Raw genomic sequence first — 21014 nt, 5'->3', positions numbered from 1 at the left:
TACCGAAAATCGTTCAGAAACGGAAACGAAAAGCCTAGTTTTTCAGTTACCGGAAACAATAATAGTTTCGGTAACCAACCCTGTGTTGTTTTGTCATTGTAACAAAAGCACTCGCTTAATTGTTACCGTAACTAAAAACAGAACGCATCCAGACTAAAATAAATACATTTCTTTTCTTTTTTTCTTTTTTTAGATCCTTTCGCAACGCTATTTCTTTTTCTTTTTTGGGGCATTCTCGAGTCCTTTGATGTACTTGCGATGAACTCCGTACGCTGGCCCCGTCAGAAGCCTCTCCAAAAACAGCACTTGATTTCCTTGCACTAGCACCTGCTGTCCACCCCGTGCCGCCGGATTAACAGCAGTGCTGGCTGCTACTCCCACTTGCACCTGCGTACAGGCAAAAATGTTCCGTAAAACGTGCAATTCTGTCTGCACTGCATATACTGCGAACGTACAAACAATAGTGGACAGTGTAACTAGGAGGTGACTTTTTCGGGTTAAATGCCTTATTTCTCAGATTCAGGGGGGTAAAAATCGGGCGCTATTTTTAAATCTGTAATTCCAGGAGAAATCGGGCGATAATTATTGTGCCTTCGGGTGTTATCGGGTGTTTTTTGTTTCTGCTCTTGTCTATTAATCAAAGGGAGGAAGAGTCTATTAACTACTTGTAGTTACTAGTAACTACTACTTGTCTATTAAGTCCTCTCCTAATTTGTTTTTTTTCTTCTTTTGTTGCTGTTGTTGTTGTTTTTTGCGAGATCGTGACCTTCCAGCGGTACTCCCCAAAGGCATATATAGACAGTGTTGACACACATGGGTGTATTGCTGGGAACGTAAGTGACCCACACTCGTTACACGTGGAGACCTTTGTTCGTCTTCAGTGGAAACGTCACTTGAGGATTTCATAGTGACTGGAATTAGGGGAGAAATCGGTTTTAACCCCAATTGGTCGGAGGTCAGCTCAGTAGAAATAACCGGGCGGAATCGGGTTTAACCCGAAAAAGTCAATCCCTAAGTATATAACGCAATGGTACACAACTAGGGCTGTAAATCCCGAGCTATTTTTGTAACGAGTTCAGATGCTGCTTCCAAGTATAATCCCTATGCGGGTCAGAATTCTCTGTCCCGCATCCGACCCGTACCTGCAGGTTGAAATCCGCACGCGACACGCAATCCGCGTCCCGTTACAAATTGAGACCCGCATCCGCAGGCAGCCCGCATATTTTTTTTTTCTCTAAAAGCTTACCCGCACCCGCACCCGCAACGCGATGAACGTTGGCGAGCAAACTGAGATTCTTTGCCTGATGATTACAGTCAAACTCCTTTATAGCGAACACCTTTTTAACGAAAATACCACTACAACAAATTTTTTTGCGGTCCCGCTGGAGCCTATAGGTCCAATAATGGATATCCTTTTTAACGAAAATACCTTTACTGCGAATTTTTTTTGCTGTCCCCTGAGCTTCGTTGTAAAGGAGTTTGACTGTACATGTGTCTGTGTGCACGGTTTCTTGTACAACATCAGCGCAGGGGGCAAAAAGGTGCAAATGCGTGCTGGTTTGTGACTTGAGGCATGATGGATAGAAAACGTGACGCGGACAAAAGAAGGACACACAGGCGCGCTGTCGCACCCTTTAACGATGTGAACGTTTGTTCCGCCCTTGTCATAGCGACGTTTTACGTCATATTTCGAGCGACTGCAGTACAGACGCGTAAAAAATTGAGTAATACCCTAGTCAGACAGCATTTCAAATGCCAATTGCGAGAAATTGCCTTCGGCCTCTCAAATGACCTTTGTTCGGGGGCGCCTGCCAGACAGCCTCCCTTTTTCGGTTTCGTTTTCCCTGTCTGCTGTGGAAATTTGAAGTTGGTCTTTGCGCCACAAATCAAGATGCAGAAGCCATATGCACTTCTCTAAATGGGATCTAAATGCGTTTACACAGTTTCACTCCATTATCCGCATTTTATAGGTTTACCTACATTCAGCTGCGAAGGTAGCGAGGGTACAATGGCATAACACTGTTGTCGAGATTGCTCCTTTCTGCTCCTCAAATGTCGCTGGGGGCCTCCTTTCGCGTTGATGGTCATTTCTTAGAAAGGTCCTTTGAGCTGCCGTCTGACACGGCTGTCACAGGTCATTTTTTGCCAATGAAAATTCCCCGAAGTCCTTCGAGCATGCCGTCTGACTGGGGTATTACTCGGTGTACTTTCTAATAGTGTTAGAAAAGCACCCGCTGAAGCTTACCCGCACCCCACCCGCTACCCGCACGACACAGCAAACATAGACCCGTCACCCGCAATGACGTGCGGGTCATGATAATGCCCACTCCTCCTTTATTCTTCCTTCTTTATTCGTCTGCATTTCACTGTTGCAATTGAAAAGAAGGCGAGTCTCGCTGCACTTGAAGTAACAGGAAATATTACTTTATAACTTCCTCAAACGGTGTAACATTCCACTTGAATGAAGAACAGAAAAAAAGAAAAAGAAAAGAAAAAGAAACCGAACGGAAAGAAACGAAACAGTAAACGGTTTCCCAACACCGTCGCTGCGTGCTACGACCTGAGAAAGCACATAGCGTCGAGGGTGGTGTCCCCCAGTTCGGAGGGACCTTTTGCTGGCTGCCGAACTGAAGGTTCGTTCAGCTGCAAACCGGAAAATCCTTTCCAGAATTTCCTTCCAGAAAATCCCGGGACTTCGGGACGTCAAAAATTGGCCGGGATCCCGGGATATTCCCGATTGACAACCCTATACAGAACACAATAACACCAGAAGTTCAAGCTGCAGGGATTTACACGGAACTTTCTTCTTGCGAGGGGGAAGTAGGGGAGGGGAACCCACAGCTGCCGACTTATGCTGTTTCAGCTGCAGACTTATGCTGAACGTATATGTGGACGCCGACGAGATCCTTCATCTAACTTGCTCCCTAGAAGTTCAGCCTAGAAATATTTCTACAGTGCAATCCCATTAATTCGAACTCGAAGGGACCGAAGATTTGTTCGAGTAACGCGGGGTTCGAATTAAAGGGAGCTGCTCCGAACGAGAGCTCGATGCGTTCGTAGCGCGTCATGGCTCGTTAGGCCTTGCCGCACGCGATGTCGGAAGCGAGGAAATGCCGGAAATATTCCAAAATATTTTATTTTGGAAGGAAAGCATCTAAACATCTAACATCTAAACAGAAATTAAGTAATCGGTTATACGCGTTTGCATTCGCTTCTTCAGCCGCGACTCATCAACGTCATCAACGATGTTCGTGATTTTGAAGCGGCCAACCCAATCGCGAACCCTGCGAACGCGAGCGGCATCGTTTCTGCGCGTTTGCGCGCGCCATCCGATAATTCGTTCGTTGTTCCTCTTTCCGCCGGCACAAGTATCGCTTTTACAAGTAATGGTCTTCTTAAGTAATTAGTGAACTTGACGCTTAATAAGTAAACGTGTTCCTGACGCGGGAGCTGTTCGCGGCCGGTCGCTTCCGGACCGATGCGTAGTCGGGAAGTCGAGCGCGCGACCGGGCAATCTCGTTTGGATAAACCGTTGCGCACGTTAACACGTTCGAATTACCAGGCGTATCCCACCATTGAAATACACAAGGCTTTGACCGAACTTGAGCGCTAGTCCGAATTATCCGGAAGTTCGAATTAATAGATTTCGAATTAACGTGATTGCACCGTAAAATGAGCTGCTACCTCGTAGCAATTGATTTCCAGAGCATTTGAATAGCTGACTGCAAAAACGCTACGAACTATTTATTAGGCATGTCAGGGGCGGATTTTGGGGGGTGGGGAGGGTCCGGATGCCCTGACCCCCCCCCCAATTCCAGACTTGAATATAGGGTTCAATGGACCAATCCCAGCATGCACCTGGCACTTATCCGTAGCGGACCCCCCCCCCCCTCGGAAAAATCCTAGATCCGCCCCTGTGAACAGTACTATTCTACAATTTCACGAATCCTCAACTAAAAAGTGATTTTGAAAAAAAAAAAAAACCCAAAATATAAGGGTCCAAGTGCAATAAATTTCCAAGGTGTTGCAAAACTGCAAAATTCTACAGGTTCTCCTCTCAAGTAAGTTGAACAACAGCAGAAACACACCTCATGAGCAAGTTGATGCGGATCAATCCCATACGTTTCGAGCCCCTCGACCAGCGTCACCTTCTTGTTCCCCGTCCTTTGCGCGACGGACACCGTGATGGGCTCCAACGCCCCCTTGCGCACCTGTGGCTTCTCTCCAGGAAACGTAATCTCGTGAGCGTACTGCATGCGTGAGAGGATCTTCTGGAAGAGCTCTTCCCACGCGAGCGTCTCGGGTCGATTGTCGCGCGTCGTTGCCACGTCCGTTAGCACAGGGTCGAGCACGACGGATCTGCACGAAATTATTACGGTACCGGTCAGTACGGAGTACGGCACCGCAGACATGGTGAAGCCGTATGAAAGCGATGTCGTACCTGCGGTCAGCAGTGAGCCGTACGTCGTTCGCTTTGACGTAACTTTTCACGATGTTACGCACTTCTTCGATGCTCAAGGGATGACCTTTGCTGTGCAAGGAAGTTTTGTTTTTGAAAGAGTTGCAAGAAAGAGCATTTCGCTTGAGGTGAAACGCGAGCTCACTTCGAGTATCAAGCAAGGCAGTGTGACACACTTAATCCTATGTGTATTCAGCAGAACCCAGTCTTGAAACAAGTTTTCTCTTCAAATGCTTCCTTAACTGTAAACTCTTTGCACAGTGCAGTGTGGGAAACTGGTTTTGAGATATTCTACATCGAGTGAGATATTCTACATAATGGGGAAGATCTCATGATCTGTTGTCTGTTGTCTTCCTTGTCTCCATGAGCCTCTCAGTTCCCTATTACGTGTCAGTACAAGTTTTCCTGCACAATTTCTCTCCATCCGTTGGAGATATTCTATAGCGGATTTCATTCTGCGGAGCCTAGCAGTTCTTGAGACAAATTCGAAAAACAGGCCACAAGTGCACATCCAGTCTTGATTGCACTGTGTTCTGTAATGTGACTATACGTTACGTACAGGCGGACCTTGCAGTTGTCACAAGGGTGTGTGACTGAATTATTAGAGGCACCTTAGATTTACAAAAAATGCCTCGCAGAGCAAAAACTGGAATCCGCTGACAGTGACAGTGCTGTCACTGGCAGCGTATTATATTATGTTAATTTTTGTTAGCAAATTATTATAAATACATAGCCCTTTAAAAACTTTAAATTCATACGACTATTATTTATTTAGCGGTTCAAGATACTTGACTATCACTTGTTGTAAGCAACTGGGTACAAACAGAAACTAATATTTGGCGTGGTAATTCTGGCTCTCCTACCTTATCTTGTCTTATCTTATCTTAGGTTTGCTTTGGGTCCACACTCTCGCCTTAAGTGTGTAATAGCAGCGTCATTGTCAGATTATATGTCTCCGAAAACAGATCCCACCTGTACCCCCGAAACAGGGGCAGTACGGCCGCCGTCACGGTCCTCATCTCCCTGACCGTAGGGAATGTGTACCGAGGCCCCGTCTCTTCGGGGGCGTTGACTACCAAGGGGAGTATGTTGGCACCCCTCAACAAGGGGTGTCCAGCGTTCACAGATACAATGCTCTGCACCCCAGGGCTCAGTTCTTTCACTTCTAGAAGTCCTTCCTGGAACAGTTTAGGAACTCTCAATATCTGATCGAGTTTCGATGATGATGATGATGATGATGATGAACAGTTGGGGTCTTGCTGTAATCTAACATACCCTCTGCAGTTGGGCAAGGTATGGGGTCAGCTTCTTGTGCGCTGTTTTTTTAATGTCGAGGGTCCTTCCAGGTGGGACTGAAGGCAGCACGTGGCCGGAGTAGAAAGTACTCGTTAACATTGGCAGTTTTGGTTTCCGACTGAGCGCCGACATCACGCAGGCTTCCAGTAACGCGTCCATGTCTTCTTCCTGCAGAGAAGAAGATATATTGTTCCTGTCATGTAGGTAACATCAGGACTAATTTGAACTGACAGTGCCTGTTTCTTGAAGCTTTTTTTGAATGTGAAACCTCTACCCGGATATGTATGGTATTTACTCGCATAATTAACATGCTCGCTGAACGAATATTTTTCGTACAAAAAGTTTGTTCATTATGCGAGAAAAAAATCTCTGTCTGCATCTGCACACGCACAGTCTGTCACATAAAAAAATGTTCTTGCGGGTTTTTAAAGTTTCTTCATTTTATGTTTCTGCACCATCCAAATTCTCTTAACCGCCCTTTGAACTTAGGTCTTGAAATTTAATAAACATAAACCTTCGATGCTACTTATTAGCATGAGAAGGAATCTATGTTTTCGCAAATACCTCAACTACGTCATCTGTCTGCTGCGCTGCCGCGTCTTCTCCCGTTGTTTCCTTCTCAAGTTCCGCAACTTCGTCCTCTCCCTCCCCTTCCTCCTTGCTTCCATCTCCCTCAACCTCCTCTCCTTCGTCACTGTCTTCTGCTTCTGTAGCCTTCGGCAGAGTCGTCTTGGATCCGTGAGCCCAAAGCATGTCTCCGTACACGTGAGTTACGGCCACTGCTTTGCCCTTTCTGTCCGGACCAAGCAGATCTACGGGATCCACGAGCAGCGATCCGACGGCCACGGCAGAGTCGCCGGAGCTGGTGAGCCGTATGGCGACGGGGTCCCCAGTCTTTGCTCCGTCGAGACAGCTTCTGTTTGGTCACAATAGCAGTAATGAGTTTCTCAATCCAGTTTCTCACATTTGCAGTTACTTCCGTAACAGCAACGAAGACCGACACTAGTGCACAATTTACGCATCTAGGGGGCGTGTATCATTTTTGTAGATTCATCTGTGATTCTTGCAATTTTCGCACTCTTGACCACAGAATGAACGCGCAAAATTTTCGCTGCCTCGCATAGTACGATACAGCAACCGGATGTCGCTTTCATCGCTATAAGCGGACGGGACGTTATCGAGGGTTCTTTATAAACATACAATCATCGTCGTAAACATAAATGTTCTCCCCTGTGCTACTCCCGATACTGATACGTGAAAAACAGACCTGACTATCCCGGGTGCCATAAGGTCAGCCCCTCCAGCGAGTCTTTCGAAGACGTTCGTCCACGTGGTGATGTGCGGAAGAAGAGATGGGACACGCCACAGGGCGTACACAGTTGGAAACAAACGTTCGCCTATCAGCTCGAACAGCATCGGATCGTTGCCGATCAGGTAAGCTGTTACTGCGGCTCCGCCGTGACACGTGAGCTTGAGCTGTATGATGTCTTCTTTGAGAGGACACAGCAGAGAGACCTCCTCAGGTGATAGATGAACGTATCTGGTCTCGATGAGGCCCCGTAACTTTTTCCTGAATGTGATGACAAAAGACAAAAGCATAAGTGACTGTAACGGATCAAGTGACGTCCGCTACGGGTAGTGCGTTATTAACATGAGTTGATGCGTTCGCCATGCATAAAAATCGTAGGAAAAAAATATAGGATGGGAGATGAGTACCTACCGGTCAGAACTTTTCATGCGTACGTTCGACTTTACGCGAAACTGTTTTAAAAACATCGTTATTTCACCGTGTGAAGCTCGTTTGGCAAAGTCAGAGCGGCCATTACTTGCTTGCGATGTCGATGCGAATACCTCAGATTTAGTTAACTCACGAAAGCGTACCGTCGGCACTGAAAAGCTCAAAATATTCAAAGAGGTAGCATAAACAAACGCTCTCGTATTTTGATCTATAGTTTCAAGCTAGTTCAGTTTGGTGCCCGCCCTATCATGCACTTTTTCATGTTTGTGATACATAAAGTGGCTCCACATTTTCCCGAACATTTCACAACAGCAGAAAGAGGAAAGAGTTGCGGAAGGTTGTGTGTGCGGCCGACATGGAATGCATCGTCCTGAGCTCGCTATTTGAGAGCATTTTCGCATTTCCTGCGTCCTGTGAGCCTCTGAACTGCTTGGAAAGGACAGATAATGAAATGATAAATGACGTAATATTACACCGCCTCGAAGCAGAAGCGCGGCAACGATAGCATCAACCCGATAATTAGCAGCGAGTTCAGCATTCCTTCGAAGCGTGGCTCCTCTGCGAAAAGAGCGTTAACCGTATGTGCTGCGTGTGGATACCTCCGGAGCTTCTTTAAAGGGGAAGAACCGAGGGCGGCGGGCTACAATGGCAACGAGGCGGTCGAGGATTCAGGTAAAACCCAATACGGGACGTGTCGGAGGCGCTGGACCGGCGAAACCGGCACCCGCGAAAGCGTCACCCCGGAAGTCGACCGTGTCCAAGCCGCCGAACGTTGAAGTCGAACAGTCGGAAAACACCGCGAACGCGACAGCGGTGGCCCCTCCGCAGGCGACGGAAACCGCGAATTCTGTCACCCCGTCCGTGGACCAGCCCGTAATTTGTTCACCTGTGAGACAGGAAGTTCCACCCGTGGTCCCGGAAAAAGAAATCGTCAACGAAAAACCCGCCGAGGATGTCGACACTGCTGCTACGGAAAATGTTTCGGATGCAGCGACGAAGGACTCCGAGCCGGTGAAGAAAAAAAGGAGAGTGTCCAAGCCGCAACCGAACGTTCGTGGGGCGTCGGGCCGCGGCGTGAAACGACGGGAACCAGAACCTGTTGTGGAAGTTGAGGACAGTGTCGTGTACGTATCATTAGTACCACAGAGATCTCCTCGAAAAAAATCTCTGCCTCTTAGGTAATCTTGTTCATTGATTTGCAGACAAGCGGAGCGTAGGACCGAACCACCTGTAGTTGTTGTCGAAGAAACATCGCCCGCAGAGAGTCCGATGCTTCCTCCATCCAGGACGAGTGGAAAAGCTGTCATCGAGAAACGGGCACGGAAAGAAAACAAGGAGGTACATATAATAATATAATACATATATAGTCGATCCCCCGTTTATTGGGACTTGACCGTTCCCAGAGAGACGGTCAGTGAGATAGCGGGGCATCTGGATAAGTGAAACACTTTATTTTGAGGTGTTCACGAGGGCCGTATTTATTTTGTAATGCGTATTAAATTGTCCATACTCATCTGCGCAATATTACTATAAGCACAAAGTTCTCCTAAGCTCTTAGTTGTGGCACTAACTTGGAGGGGAACATTATTCTTTTGCTAAAAAAAGCACCGAAGCAGTTCAGAGTGCATTTCGGGACTTTCGAAGTGTCACCAAATGCAGTTCTTCAGTGCCGTCATTGCAACCAGTAATGTCAACGACGTCTTCGTCAGAAATCATAGCACACGTTTCATTATGTCCGTCCACATCGAGTTAGAGATCTCCCGGGTGACTTTTTGACTAACTTTGGGACTGAAGGTCCTTCCGTCCTCTGCAGGTCCAAATGGTTGGACTCGGCAATTTTTCCAGTACCCCCCCCTTAACACCCCTCAAAACTCTTTCAACAGCCCCACAAAATACCAGCAAGAAAGGCCAAAAATGTCACAAAAACAGCAGATATGGGGTTTCCTCCTCCCCGAAATGAAACGTTAAAACGTCAAAATGCTAGGGGGAGGATAAGAAGAAAAAAAAAATGCTTACTTAACATCAGTGGCTCTGCCTTCTTCAGCAGCATCTCCTGGAGTGTACCAACACTTAGTACAAGTACACAATCTTTTCGTTCCTTTCCTTGTGCCTTGAAAATCATCAGAACTTTCATATTTTAACCTGATATACATGTAATGATGCACCTTGATTCAGCTATATAAAGTGGCAAAGAAAGGCAGTCTACACAGAATGCTCCACTTTTTTTTTATTATTGTTTCTTTCAGCTCCAAGCTCGTAAACGAAGGCAGTATCGGACCGGAAGCAAAAGCAATCCTCCGGATCGCAGTTCTATGACCATGCTGGACTTGATTTATTACAATCCTCCGGGCAACCCAATGCCGTAAGATTTTTAGTTTTTTCGTAAAATTTTTGACAAGCTGTCTGTGCACGTCATTGTATGTATCAGTATTATTGAGTACACTAATTTGTTTCGAATGAAGAAAAACTCAATCAGCGCGGTCACCACTTCGGACCACCTGTGTTTTAGGCATTATTTCCAGTATTATTGCGGAAATATTCAACATGGGCCTCCTGCCTTACTTATGTCCAGTGCATGCTGCTTTCGTGATAACATTTAGAAAAAGAGCACTCAAGAGCTCAATGCCTGATGGGAAGTTTTCCTCGAGACAAGTAGCCAGCTACCATGGTGACAAACACAGCTCTCACCTTTTCATGAACAATTGCGAGTCTCGTTTTCTGTAACAATACGTATTATCTTCTAGATTTATCGATAGCGATTGATCATTATTTCAATGTCAGTCACATCGCAGAACTGTTGTTCTTTCGTACCACCCGCAGCGAGAAGCCGTCAAAAACAACGGTAGTCGAAGAAGTGACGACGACGGAAGCCCCGCCAGAAGAAGAGGAGGAAAACGGGGAAGAGGAATCCGTAGGACCGCGGGTGAGGGTGGGACCGGACGGCGAGATTACGATCGACGAAGAATCGCTGGTCATTCGTCGCGGCCCCACAAAGGAAGACAGCCGAGCGGTGGTCTACGAGACGGGAACGGAGACCCACTACGGCTCGTTCCGAAAGAAGACGAGCGGAAAACGTACTTGGACGACGAGGGAGACCGCGAGGTTCTACCGGGCGCTGAGCGTCTGCGGCACAGATTTCACCCTCATGTCGACGTTCTTTCCGAAACGTACGCGACAGGACCTTAAGGTTTGTTATCCTTCTATTCGTAATATTGTGTTTAAAAAAATCTGGGGGTGCTTGTGGGTACGGGTGGGCGCGGATAATATTGACGGTATCCGCATCCACGCTGAGCTCTTAATATTCACAGCTACAATCTACAATCCGCGGTTGTCCAAGACTGTGCAGCAGTGCAACGCACAACGCACTTGGACACGCCATTTTGGATTTGCTAACTACTCCGTTGTGGCTGCATCTGGGGAACGTCGGCAGAGACACTAATGGTTATTTGTGCACGGTGAAGCGGATATCTGTGCAGATTTGAAAACGTTTGATTTCACTGCCCCTTGAAATATGAGAGCACCTTACTTATGCAACTAAATATAGTATTTGGAATACCTCATACTATGAGGTTGTCTCATTTTCCACTTCCTTGCTTCTTGAGCATAAGGGTTTTGTCAGTATTGAACTTTGTTTGTCGTTATTATGCGTGGTGTTATGTCAAAAGCAGTGCCACCATTCGTGACCAAGTGTGCTCACATCCTTCCAGGCACACCAGATTTACTGATAAGGTGTTACCCTTTCAGGCGTTATCAATGTTATCAGCGTGTTATCAATCTATTATCAGCGTGTTATCAATCTATTATCAGCGTGTTATCAATCTGTTATCAGCCTGTTATCAATCTGTTATCAGCCTGTTATCAATCTGTTATCAATGTTATCAGATTCTAAAAGCACTTTCATTTTACCCACAGAACAAGTTCAAACGTGAGGAACGCATTAATAGAGAACTTGTGGACAAGACTATAAGTGAGTGCAGATTTTTATGTTGGCTGAGATTGGGTCTGAAGGTTGACCTTTCGATTAAATCACCTGTTTTCCCGCGGCAGACGATCCCACGCAGTTCGACACCGTTGGTCTCGAGGATGAAGAAGAAGAAGAGGAGCGGGTGGATGATCCCGACGACCCGAGAGGTTTACAAAACGGACACGACTCTCCTGCCCCACGTAAACGCAGGAAGGGCAGGCAGCCGAAAACCCCCGATAAAAACCCGGACGAATCGGTCATCGACGTTGAAATGGAAGTGGTTGAGGAGGACACGGCAGCCGACAACGTGGTTCCTCTCGATGAGGAGGAACGTGCGCCAACTCCGCCCCCGGTGCCTCAAGCGTGCGCTACGCCCCTGGCGGCATCTTCGCCCGCACCAGGGGTGTTGTCCCAGGGGCAGTTGGTGTTTTATGCGAGCCATTCTCAAGAGCAGGTGGTGCACGTGTTTGTGGTGTCGCCTCAGGCAAACGTGAGTGCTTCTGAGCTTGTGAGCCGTCTCAACACTCCGCCCCTGAGCCAGCAGAAAGGGGCCCAGCAGGGGACACCCCAAAGGACACCTGGGAGGTCACCCCTTGTTGGGTTCGCATCTCCGCCTGCTCAAGCCAGCACAAATGGGGCGTATTCAGGTGTGCCCAGTCATTCCCTAATTCATAGGACACCAGGGGTTAGTTTCTTGCCAAAGGGTATAACACCCCTGAACGCATCACCTTTGCAACCTGGGCAACAGGGCACGTTCATGTGCCAGAAGGGCACCACTCCTGTTTCTGAAACATCTATGCAGCCTTTGTTGTCGCAAGAGGGCGCTTGTGAGTGTCAATCAACATTGCAGGAAGACCCCTTACCTGTGTCCGCACCTCTTGGGGTTGATACACCCCTGACACCCGAGAGTGTCAGTGTTTGTGAAGCTCCTCAGAAGGAAAAAATGGGACCCCTGCTCACTCCCCTGGAAACTGGTTCCCACGAGTCCCCATCAGCCGAGCAATTAAAAGGCCAAAGGACAGCAGTGAGCGTTTCAGAGCAGTCACAGAAAGTGCCTACACCCCTGAGCGAGAAATCTGCAGAAACCACCACGTGTCAGGACTCGTCTGATGCGAGGTCGTCAGAGCCTATTACCACATCTGTGAGAGTGAAATTTTCTCCAGTGAGTGCTCATGTGCAATTGCAGAAAGGTACACCCCTGTCTACACCCCCAAGAGAGAACACTATGTTGGTGAGTGACGGTGAGGCCACATTAAAACCTATGTCTCCGCCCTTGCCCGTGAGCAAAAAGTGTGCGCCGCGGAGTGCTGGACAGGCGACAGCACCGTGCACGTCGGAGGAGTTGAATTCTGGACCCTCACCCAAAGACACCCCTGAACCCGTACAGACACAGCTGAGAGCTGGTCTGCCTCTCACAGATAATGATCAGACATTGGTGAAAGAGAACACTTGTGCAGATTCTGCATCCCTTACTGCAGTGCAACCACCTCAGGCAGTTCCAAAACAAACTAGTGCACCCATGAAACCGCAAGGAGCTCCAATGAGGCGACGTAGGGCCGTTGTGTGCCCGAAGACCACGTCTGAACCTCGTGTGCGGCAAAAGGCCGGTGCAACATAGGCCTAGCTGGCAATCCCAGTTAGGTGTGGTTTTTACACCCCTTTCACTGTTACACCCCTGATGCAATGGCAACTGTTATACGCCCTGGATACTTGTTTTCTGCATACTTTTATATTTGATATTTTGTCTATTTTTTTGCACGAAATTTGTAGCAAAAAAACAAAATCACTGTTGGGGGTCTCAGATGGTACTATACACTATTTATTTTGCAATCATTCTGTAAAAAATTGAAGTCATTGTTTTTGCACAACTTTTCTGGTCATTGCTTAATGGACTTGTAATGTGTATTTATTCTACTTAACAATATTTGAGCAAAACTCAGAGGGTTTGTGCTCTCTCTTTGTGTCTATCACTTCAGAGGCAATAATCATAAATTCATTATTTATCCGAGCTGCTAGTTATGGATGTGGCTTGGCACTTTTCTTTTGCATCTTGTGTATCACGGGCGCTCACAATCGCGGGCACAAACGACGAGAGATAATAAACCGCCATATCGAATTCTGGTCGTTTTGTGATGAGCTCCTTAGGCTGTGAACTCTTCAAGATGAGAATGCTTCAAGGATTTTTGCTTCGCAAGAGGAAAACATTTCCATGTGCTCCGGAGAGCAAGCACACCTTTTCGTTGAGCACGAAGAGATCATCCACCAATAGTAGCGCGCGCTTCTTACCCACGTGATCCGTCCCCGCCAATCGCGAAGCGCCTTTTTCAAAATTTCTCGGGCCTTTGTCCTGTCTGTGCAACGAATATTTGCTCGATCTTCAGGGATAACCGGTGTGCCTCCGGATGATCTAAATGTGTCAATTTACTTCGAGCAATGCTGTAAATATCGTCCTCTGTACTCGCCCGTTTATGGCGGCAGCCAGCGTGACCACGAAATCAAGGTAAGACGCGCGCATGTTTAGCTTTTTGTTTACTTCTAATGCCTGCTAACAAAGCAGAGGTTGGATGAAGTCGATTTGCAGAAACTCAAAAACGTCTCGTGCAACGTCGTCTGCGTGCGCTAGTTACAATAAGTATTGCACGAAATTCATCTTCGCTCGCTCGCTCGTGTTTGTTCCGCCCTGTAAAAGGCAATTTTTGACACCGTGTTTTTGAAGTGCTGATTCCCGCTCCGCTCGAGCAATGGACGGGTGCTCACGTATGTGCATCTTTCAGTATTTCGGCTCCTAAAGTCATTTTGTGACATTAGCAGCGACAGTGTTAGGAAATATTTGGCAGTTACTCGACGCATATAGTGGCGGCGGAGGTGATTAGTTCCGATTAATATCAACCCGTGACTGACACGAACAAATAGCCCCGTCTGCTATTGATTTTGTCATGACTGTGCGAGTGGGGAAACCAGGGAAACCCTCCTCCTGTTTTGCTGCTCCGTGAACGTCTTAATATGAGCGATATTGTTCGTTTGGTTCGTTTTATGACTTATATATTGACTGTCGCGTGAAGCAGCGCGGATACTGAAGTATATCCGATGCGCGATTTCAAAGTGAACAGTTCGCGTTGTTACTGACGGAATAAATTTTTTTTGTTGTCTTCGACTTTGTATTGGGCTTCGCATGCTTGCTTCATAAATTCTGTAATCTAATAATCAGAGTTTGGGTTGTTTTTTTTTTCCTCTTCTTCGCGAAATGTTCTGTGGGACATATTTATCATTTGTCATGACTAGAGCATGGATAAATATGCGCTAAAAAATCCAAAAATATGCATGCAACTATGCACTAAAAATCTTCGAAATATGCAAATTTTTTAATTGTTCTTGGTACAAAAGCAATGTGCCCCTATGATATGTAATACATAACTTCATAAAAACTTGGTGAAGGTGTTCATCAGTGATGGCCACTAACTACTTCTACAGTAGTTTAACTATAACTACTAACTACTTTGCGATTGAGTAGTTTAACTAGTAGTTCAACTACTTTTCAGGGGAGTAGTTAAAACTACTTCTTTAACTACTGCAATGTAGTTTAACTGCATCTATAACTACTTAACGTTGTCCATCAACACCAATCCCTTGTAGTGTTCTTGGACACCTAAATATGAATCACAAGCAATGATAAACTTTGGCTCTTGCCATTGCTACGATCGTCAAACACAAAGCTTGCGGCGAAATTCTTTTTGTGCCTACGCGATAAACTAAATTGCAGAATTATTTCACAGCAAATGAGGCTTCACTAGACAAGCATTATTTATTTATTTATTCACATACCCCAAAGGCCATGCCCTGGGGGACACCAGTTGATACGTGACAAAAGGACGAGGAATGGTTGTTCACGAAAGTGGACTGGAGGCAGTCACTTAAGAACATATTAATCCAGGAGAGAACATGTGCATCAAAGCCTAGTTGTGAGAGTTTAACCATTAATCTAGCGTGCGGTACAGAATCAAAGGCTTTAGCAAATTCCAGGAACACGGCATCTGTTTGAGTAGAACTGTCCATATTTGAGTGGAGGTCGTGGATAAAACCAGCGATATAGTTGTGAGAAATTTTTATGGAAGCCATGCTGGCAGGGGGAAAAGTAAGCATTTGACTCTAGGAAGTTGATTACCTGCGAATATATAATGTGTTCCATGATTTTGCAGGGGACGCGGGTAATGGAGATTGGTCTATAGTTCAACGGTGAATGAGTGACACCACTTTTATGCACTGGTATTATCATTCCCCGACGCCAGTCTTCTGGCAGAACTGAACTATTAAGTAGGAAGGGAGTTGCCTCAGGAGAGAAGCCACTGATATTTCGAACAGAGACTGTTCTTTTTCTGGGCACCGTCCTCATCATTGGCATGGTATATAAAGGGTTAGGTGTGACGTGTTCAAAGGTTCATGCGAATTGTCCCTTTAAATCATGCCAATGATGAGGACGGTGCCCAGAAGAAGAACAGTCTCTGTTCGAAATATCGGCGGCTTCTGTCCTGAGGCAACTCCCTTCCTACATCTCTACCGGTTCGCTGGATTTCTACCCATCTATGAACTATTAAGTGATTGTCGGAATATTGCAGCAAGAAATCTGCTCGAGTGAGCCTTTGTGTTTTTAAGAATTTTGCTGTTTATTCCATCGAAACGAGCAGAGGAGGAAACCTTGATGGAAGAGATAATCTTTTCAATGCCAGCAGGAGATATCGCTATCGGTGACATGCTATTGAAGATGGATGTGGGAGGCGCGGCAGGGGGAGTTGTGTCTTCGTTGGTGAACACGCTTGCAAATGCGTTATTGAAGATAAGAGAACATTGGTTATCTATAACAAAATTACCATCACGATCTTTCAGTTGGATGTTTACCGATGGAGATTTTGGGTTTATAACTTTGTAGAATGCTTTGGGGTTGTGCTTCAAGAGGTTAACGAGGCCCTCGCTATAGAACCTGCGTTTTGAAGAAGTCACCAATGAGATGTATTTCCGTGCGCACTCTTGATATTAGCAGTGATGATGCAGACTTACAGCGCTTAGCAAGCCTGTACAGACGTTTCTTTTTACGGGTGAGCAGTTTGATTTCATGATTGTACCATGGGGCATGACAATGTGTCTTGATGATAATGGAGGGTATATAGGCTTCAATAAGTGCATTAATCTTGGATTTGTATAAATACCAGTTTTCCTCAACTGTCCGTACTTCAAAATTAGCGAGAAAGTTAGCCAAGTAATTGGATAATTCAGAATTTATTTGGTCGTAGTTACCCTTATCGATCTTATGCGTTTGCACGAGGAACGACGGGGCACGCTGGGGACAGGTATTGTAAAGTGTAGTACTTTGTGATCACTCAAGGCGCATGGAGAAAATACAGAACCTACTATATCTGGGTCGTTAGTGAGGATTAGGTCTAGGATGTTTGATGAGGTGGGAGTTACACGAGTGGGTTCATGAACCACCTGATGAAGGTCAAACACATGACACAAATCAATGAAAGAACGTTCTTCACTGCCAGAGGCTGAGGTGGATCTCCAATTAATTGAGGGGTAGTTGAAATCACCAAGAAGAATAACCTTTGAATTTGGGAATTTGTGAAATATATGATGTAGTGATTTGTGTAATTCTGGGATGAATGCATTGCTTGAGGGAGGTCGATAGCATGCACCAACTACTAATCTACACGTGACGCAGTCAATCAATACCCATGTTACTTCGATAGGAAGTGTACAATGAACAGCATATGATTTAAAACAGTTTTTAAAGGCGAGTCAAACACCACCTTCTCGTCTATTTACGCGATCACAGCGATAGAAGGTAAAGCCAGGACACTCTGGTAACAGCTCACTGTCTCTTATATCTGGCGATAACCAAGTTTCAGTAAGTGCAACAAGGTCACATTCACAGGATTGCAACAAACTACACAAATCCTTACGCTTTGGAATCAAACTGCGGACGTTACAAAAAAACAACAGATAAAGCATGTGCGGTAGTACAGTGGTGGGAAACAGAACAGATCAGCTATGGTGTACGTTCAACAACTTGTTTTAAAAAAGCATTAAAAGTGAAGATTTAGTACACATGCACAACACAATTGCTCTGCACCTCCGTTCTCATCAAACAAGTAGCTCAAGGTAAAAGTCGGAAGCACAATCGTGCCGTAAAGGTTACGGCAAAATCGGAAGTAGTTGGCACCTTCAGTAACCTAACTACTGTAGTTAACTACTTAAAATAGTAGTTTAACTAGTAGTTGCCACTACATTTCTGCAAGTAGTTGATAACTACTTTTTAACTACAATCAGGTAGTTTAACTAGTAGTTTAACTACATGTAGTTAACTACTGGCCATCACTGGTGTTCATATTTATTCATGGAGCTGCTAACCAAAACCGAGATAACAGATTATTCAAGGTCACAATCAGATAGTCACACCATCAATAATCAAATCGGTCACCCAACATTTATCGCACATACAACTTTTACTTCACTTACAAAAGAAAAAAAAAAACTATTTTCGTCGTAGGTGAAGCTTAAGGGAAAGAAAAAAAGAAAAGAAACAGCACTGCCAACACGAAACGCACAATCATGGAGCTGTACGAAGATGCCTTTAAGCTCCAAGAAATGATAGAGTCCGACATACAGTCGGAGCTGGACAGCTTCGTGAACGCCAACGGAATGGACCTGGGCTCCGACCTCGGCGACCTGCCAAACATGGGTTCCGTCGACAGCTTGGACTCCCTGGATTCGAACCTCGCTCCCGACGCGTCCGTGTGGCTGGAATCGCACGGCATCTCCTTAATCTCGGATCTAGACGGGCTCGAAGGCCTACTGGTCAATCCCCAGACGGGGCTGCCCACGCACCAGCTCCAGGCAACGGCACCGTCGATGGCGCCGGTGTCCCAGACGACCGTGGTGAACGTTACGGTGTCGTCCGTCGCACCCGTGACGGTGAAAGAGGAGAACGTCGGCTCGGTGACGTACATGACGGCACCGTCTTCGCTGCTTCCCACGCCCTCGCCGAGGCAGCAGAGTGTTGACGAGGACAAGATGTACCCTAAACCGGCCTATTCTTACTCCTGTCTCATAGCCATGGCCCTGAAAAACAGCCAGACCGGGAGTTTACCGGTCAACGAGATTTACAATTTCATGCTGTGAGTTGAGTTTCCTTTTCTTTTTAAATGACGTCTTGCGAAGCAACGAAGAAAAGGAAGCGTGGCACAATGCGGTGTGGTTTTTGAGGATTCTTGACTATAAATATCTTGAATAAAAATAAAAATCTTGCCCGTACTGTGCTCATAATACAAGTATCTAAAAATTGTACGCAGATAACGTATCTGTTGCGCGTAGACAATTGAGTAAAGATGATAGTTATCTAATTAGCGATACTTAATGTTGTGTAGTGCATCGACATACCTTTAACACTTCTTGCGTAGCTGTTAAGTTGCGGAAGGAATATTTATGACAGTCCTGTAAGGCTATCATCCTCTTATGCTCAAGTCACACGGGGAGTCTCAAGGGTCATTTAAACCAACGGCCATTGGACATGTGTGTTAGCGCCACCTAGTGTATAACGTGTCAAACTCTCAAGGAGCATTGGATCCATTGCTCCTTCCGAGGTTGGCACGTGATACACTGGGTGGCGCTAACGCACATGTTCAATGACCGTTAGTTTAAATGACCTTTGAGACTCCCCGTGTGACCCGGGTATTATACTTATATCACTCATAACTCATGATAAGTCTAACCAGTCATACCTTGAGGATTTAATCTAATCAACAATTGAGGACATTGTACGTGATGTAGGAATGCAAAACGCTCTTCTATGGTGTTTTTACTGGTGCATTTTTTAAATATCTCCGTCGTATCCCCCTCCCATCTTATCCCCATCCTCCTTAATAGAGAAAACTTCCCCTACTTCCGAACGGCTCCCAACGGGTGGAAAAATTCTGTTCGGCACAACCTGTCGCTCAACAAGTGCTTTGAGAAGATTGAGAAACCCGGCAGCGGCGGAGGACAGCGCAAGGGATGTTTGTGGGCCATGAACCCCGCGAAAGTCCACAAGATGGCCGAGGAGGTCCTCAAGTGGTCCAAGAAAGATCCCATCGCAATCCGACGGAGCATGGCCAACCCCGAACGCCTGGAACTGCTTGAGCGTGGATGTTTCAGTGCTCCCAAGTTGATGGACGGGGTCCCCGTAGAGATCATGGCTCCGGACTCATCCGTCTCGGATGAGGATGATGAAGATGACCTTCCGGCCGACTGACAACGGAGGCCCCCGCTCACACTCCTTCCCCTAGTCATGTTGCGTGTGTGTACATAGGATATCATCTCTTTCGTTTTAGCTGATTGGCCCTCGACGGTCGAGCAACCCTGTACATAGGGTGTCCTTTTGTCTTTCTGGGTATCGGTTTCTTTTAGATTGAAGTTCCCTGCTTTTTATCTGTGCTTGCAAGTGTTTTCTTTTTTTAAAAATTTTTAATTTTTAATTTTTTATTTTGTTTTTATGTAGACGTACGAAAATTGTGTTCAGTTTGAGGGCAGCGAAACATTTTTTAGACGTGAATTTGGTCAGCACCAGGTGCATCTTTTACACGTGCATCATTTTGAACAAGAGCAATATGTGGTACTTTCTGTTACATATTATTACATTGTCCAATTTGTTTCATACGAGCAGCGTGCATGGTGTTTCATGTGTGTGGAGTTGCATTCCAGTTTTTAAGGATTCAGCGTTAATGAGCATGTAAAACTCCTTTTTCTTCTAATTAAGCCTTTCAGCTGATGAATATTCAGCTTGTTGAATGAGTTTGGGGATCTCATTCGCTACTGCTCTGACAAGAAAAGTTTTTGAAAAAAAAAAGACACAACATTAATAAGAAATGGGCTCTGTGCTGTGGTATGATACCTAATGCTTGTGGATCATCATTCCCATAATTTGTTAATGACTTTATTTGTGAATGTCATTTGCTGGAAATGACATTCTATTTCCTATGTGACAGGGGTGTAAGAGAAATCTTGAAAAACATTGAGTGTTGCGACCACCTTCTCTGACAGAGGGAACAGCTCAAGGTAGCTATCGTCCCACCATATCCATCGTGTGCATTTAATATTCTCGCATCATCATCATGTTGATGTTCAACATCGCTCCTCATTGCTTTCATTCCCATGGCATCGTCACAGACCACGTTCCAGTCACATGTTTTGTGGCAAGCTGTGATAGGGTTAGATCTCAGTACATTTTCTACGGCACATTGTAGTGGGGCCAGTCAATGATCGTTTGTTGAAGACTATGAATTTTGTTTTATTTATTTAATGCTCGCTACAGTGTGGCCAGTAGCCAAAGGGCAGCCGCCATATCCTTCTTCTTTTTTTTTTTTTGTAATATTTATACAACATCGTGGTACAGCACACTCGAATGCCCAAGCTGTGTACAGACTTTTTCTACGTGTTCTGACATCTTTTGGAAGGAAGTGTACAAAGACATTTTTTCCAACTGGTAGTATTTTTCTACATTTGGAAAATGAACATTTTTTTATCTTGTA

General features: G+C 45.8%; 3 protein-coding genes across 4 annotated transcripts; 2 read left to right on the top strand and 1 right to left on the bottom strand.

Annotated features, from left to right (window-relative positions):
- Positions 1-151: 151 nt before the first annotated feature.
- On the bottom strand, positions 152-7600 carry LOC135390702 (eukaryotic translation initiation factor 2D-like). The gene is made up of 8 exons (XM_064620529.1): positions 7476-7600; positions 7023-7325; positions 6320-6671; positions 5735-5923; positions 5432-5637; positions 4442-4531; positions 4089-4359; positions 152-387 (listed from the first exon to the last, which is right to left on the bottom strand). Exons 1-8 carry the CDS (start codon positions 7529-7531, stop codon positions 208-210), a joined length of 1647 nt encoding a protein of 548 aa, XP_064476599.1. The 5' UTR covers positions 7532-7600; the 3' UTR covers positions 152-207.
- A 197-nt stretch (positions 7601-7797) lies between these two features.
- Positions 7798-13465, top strand: LOC135390700 (cell surface glycoprotein 1-like). The gene is made up of 6 exons (XM_064620526.1): positions 7798-8617; positions 8696-8831; positions 9740-9855; positions 10314-10680; positions 11406-11460; positions 11541-13465. The coding sequence occupies exons 1-6, from the start codon at positions 8139-8141 to the stop codon at positions 13073-13075; spliced, it is 2688 nt and encodes an 895-aa protein (XP_064476596.1). The 5' UTR covers positions 7798-8138; the 3' UTR covers positions 13076-13465.
- A 95-nt stretch (positions 13466-13560) lies between these two features.
- Positions 13561-21012, top strand: LOC135390706 (forkhead box protein N1-like). Of its 2 annotated transcripts, none has more exons than XM_064620533.1 (3): positions 13561-13957; positions 17999-18626; positions 19375-21012. In XM_064620533.1, the coding sequence occupies exons 2-3, from the start codon at positions 18061-18063 to the stop codon at positions 19736-19738; spliced, it is 930 nt and encodes a 309-aa protein (XP_064476603.1). In that variant the 5' UTR covers positions 13561-13957; positions 17999-18060; the 3' UTR covers positions 19739-21012. The 2 variants fall into 2 exon arrangements, with proteins under 2 accessions (XP_064476603.1, XP_064476604.1); XM_064620534.1 differs by lacking the exon at positions 13561-13957 and adding an exon at positions 14006-14214.
- The last annotated feature ends 2 nt before the right edge of the window (positions 21013-21014 follow it).

Source organism: Ornithodoros turicata, chromosome 4 (genome assembly GCF_037126465.1).
Source record: "Ornithodoros turicata isolate Travis chromosome 4, ASM3712646v1, whole genome shotgun sequence".
NCBI classification, from domain to species: Eukaryota; Metazoa; Arthropoda; class Arachnida; order Ixodida; family Argasidae; genus Ornithodoros; species Ornithodoros turicata.
The sequence above is the reverse complement of the archived record's forward strand: the minus strand, read 5'-3'. Positions and strand labels throughout refer to the sequence as shown.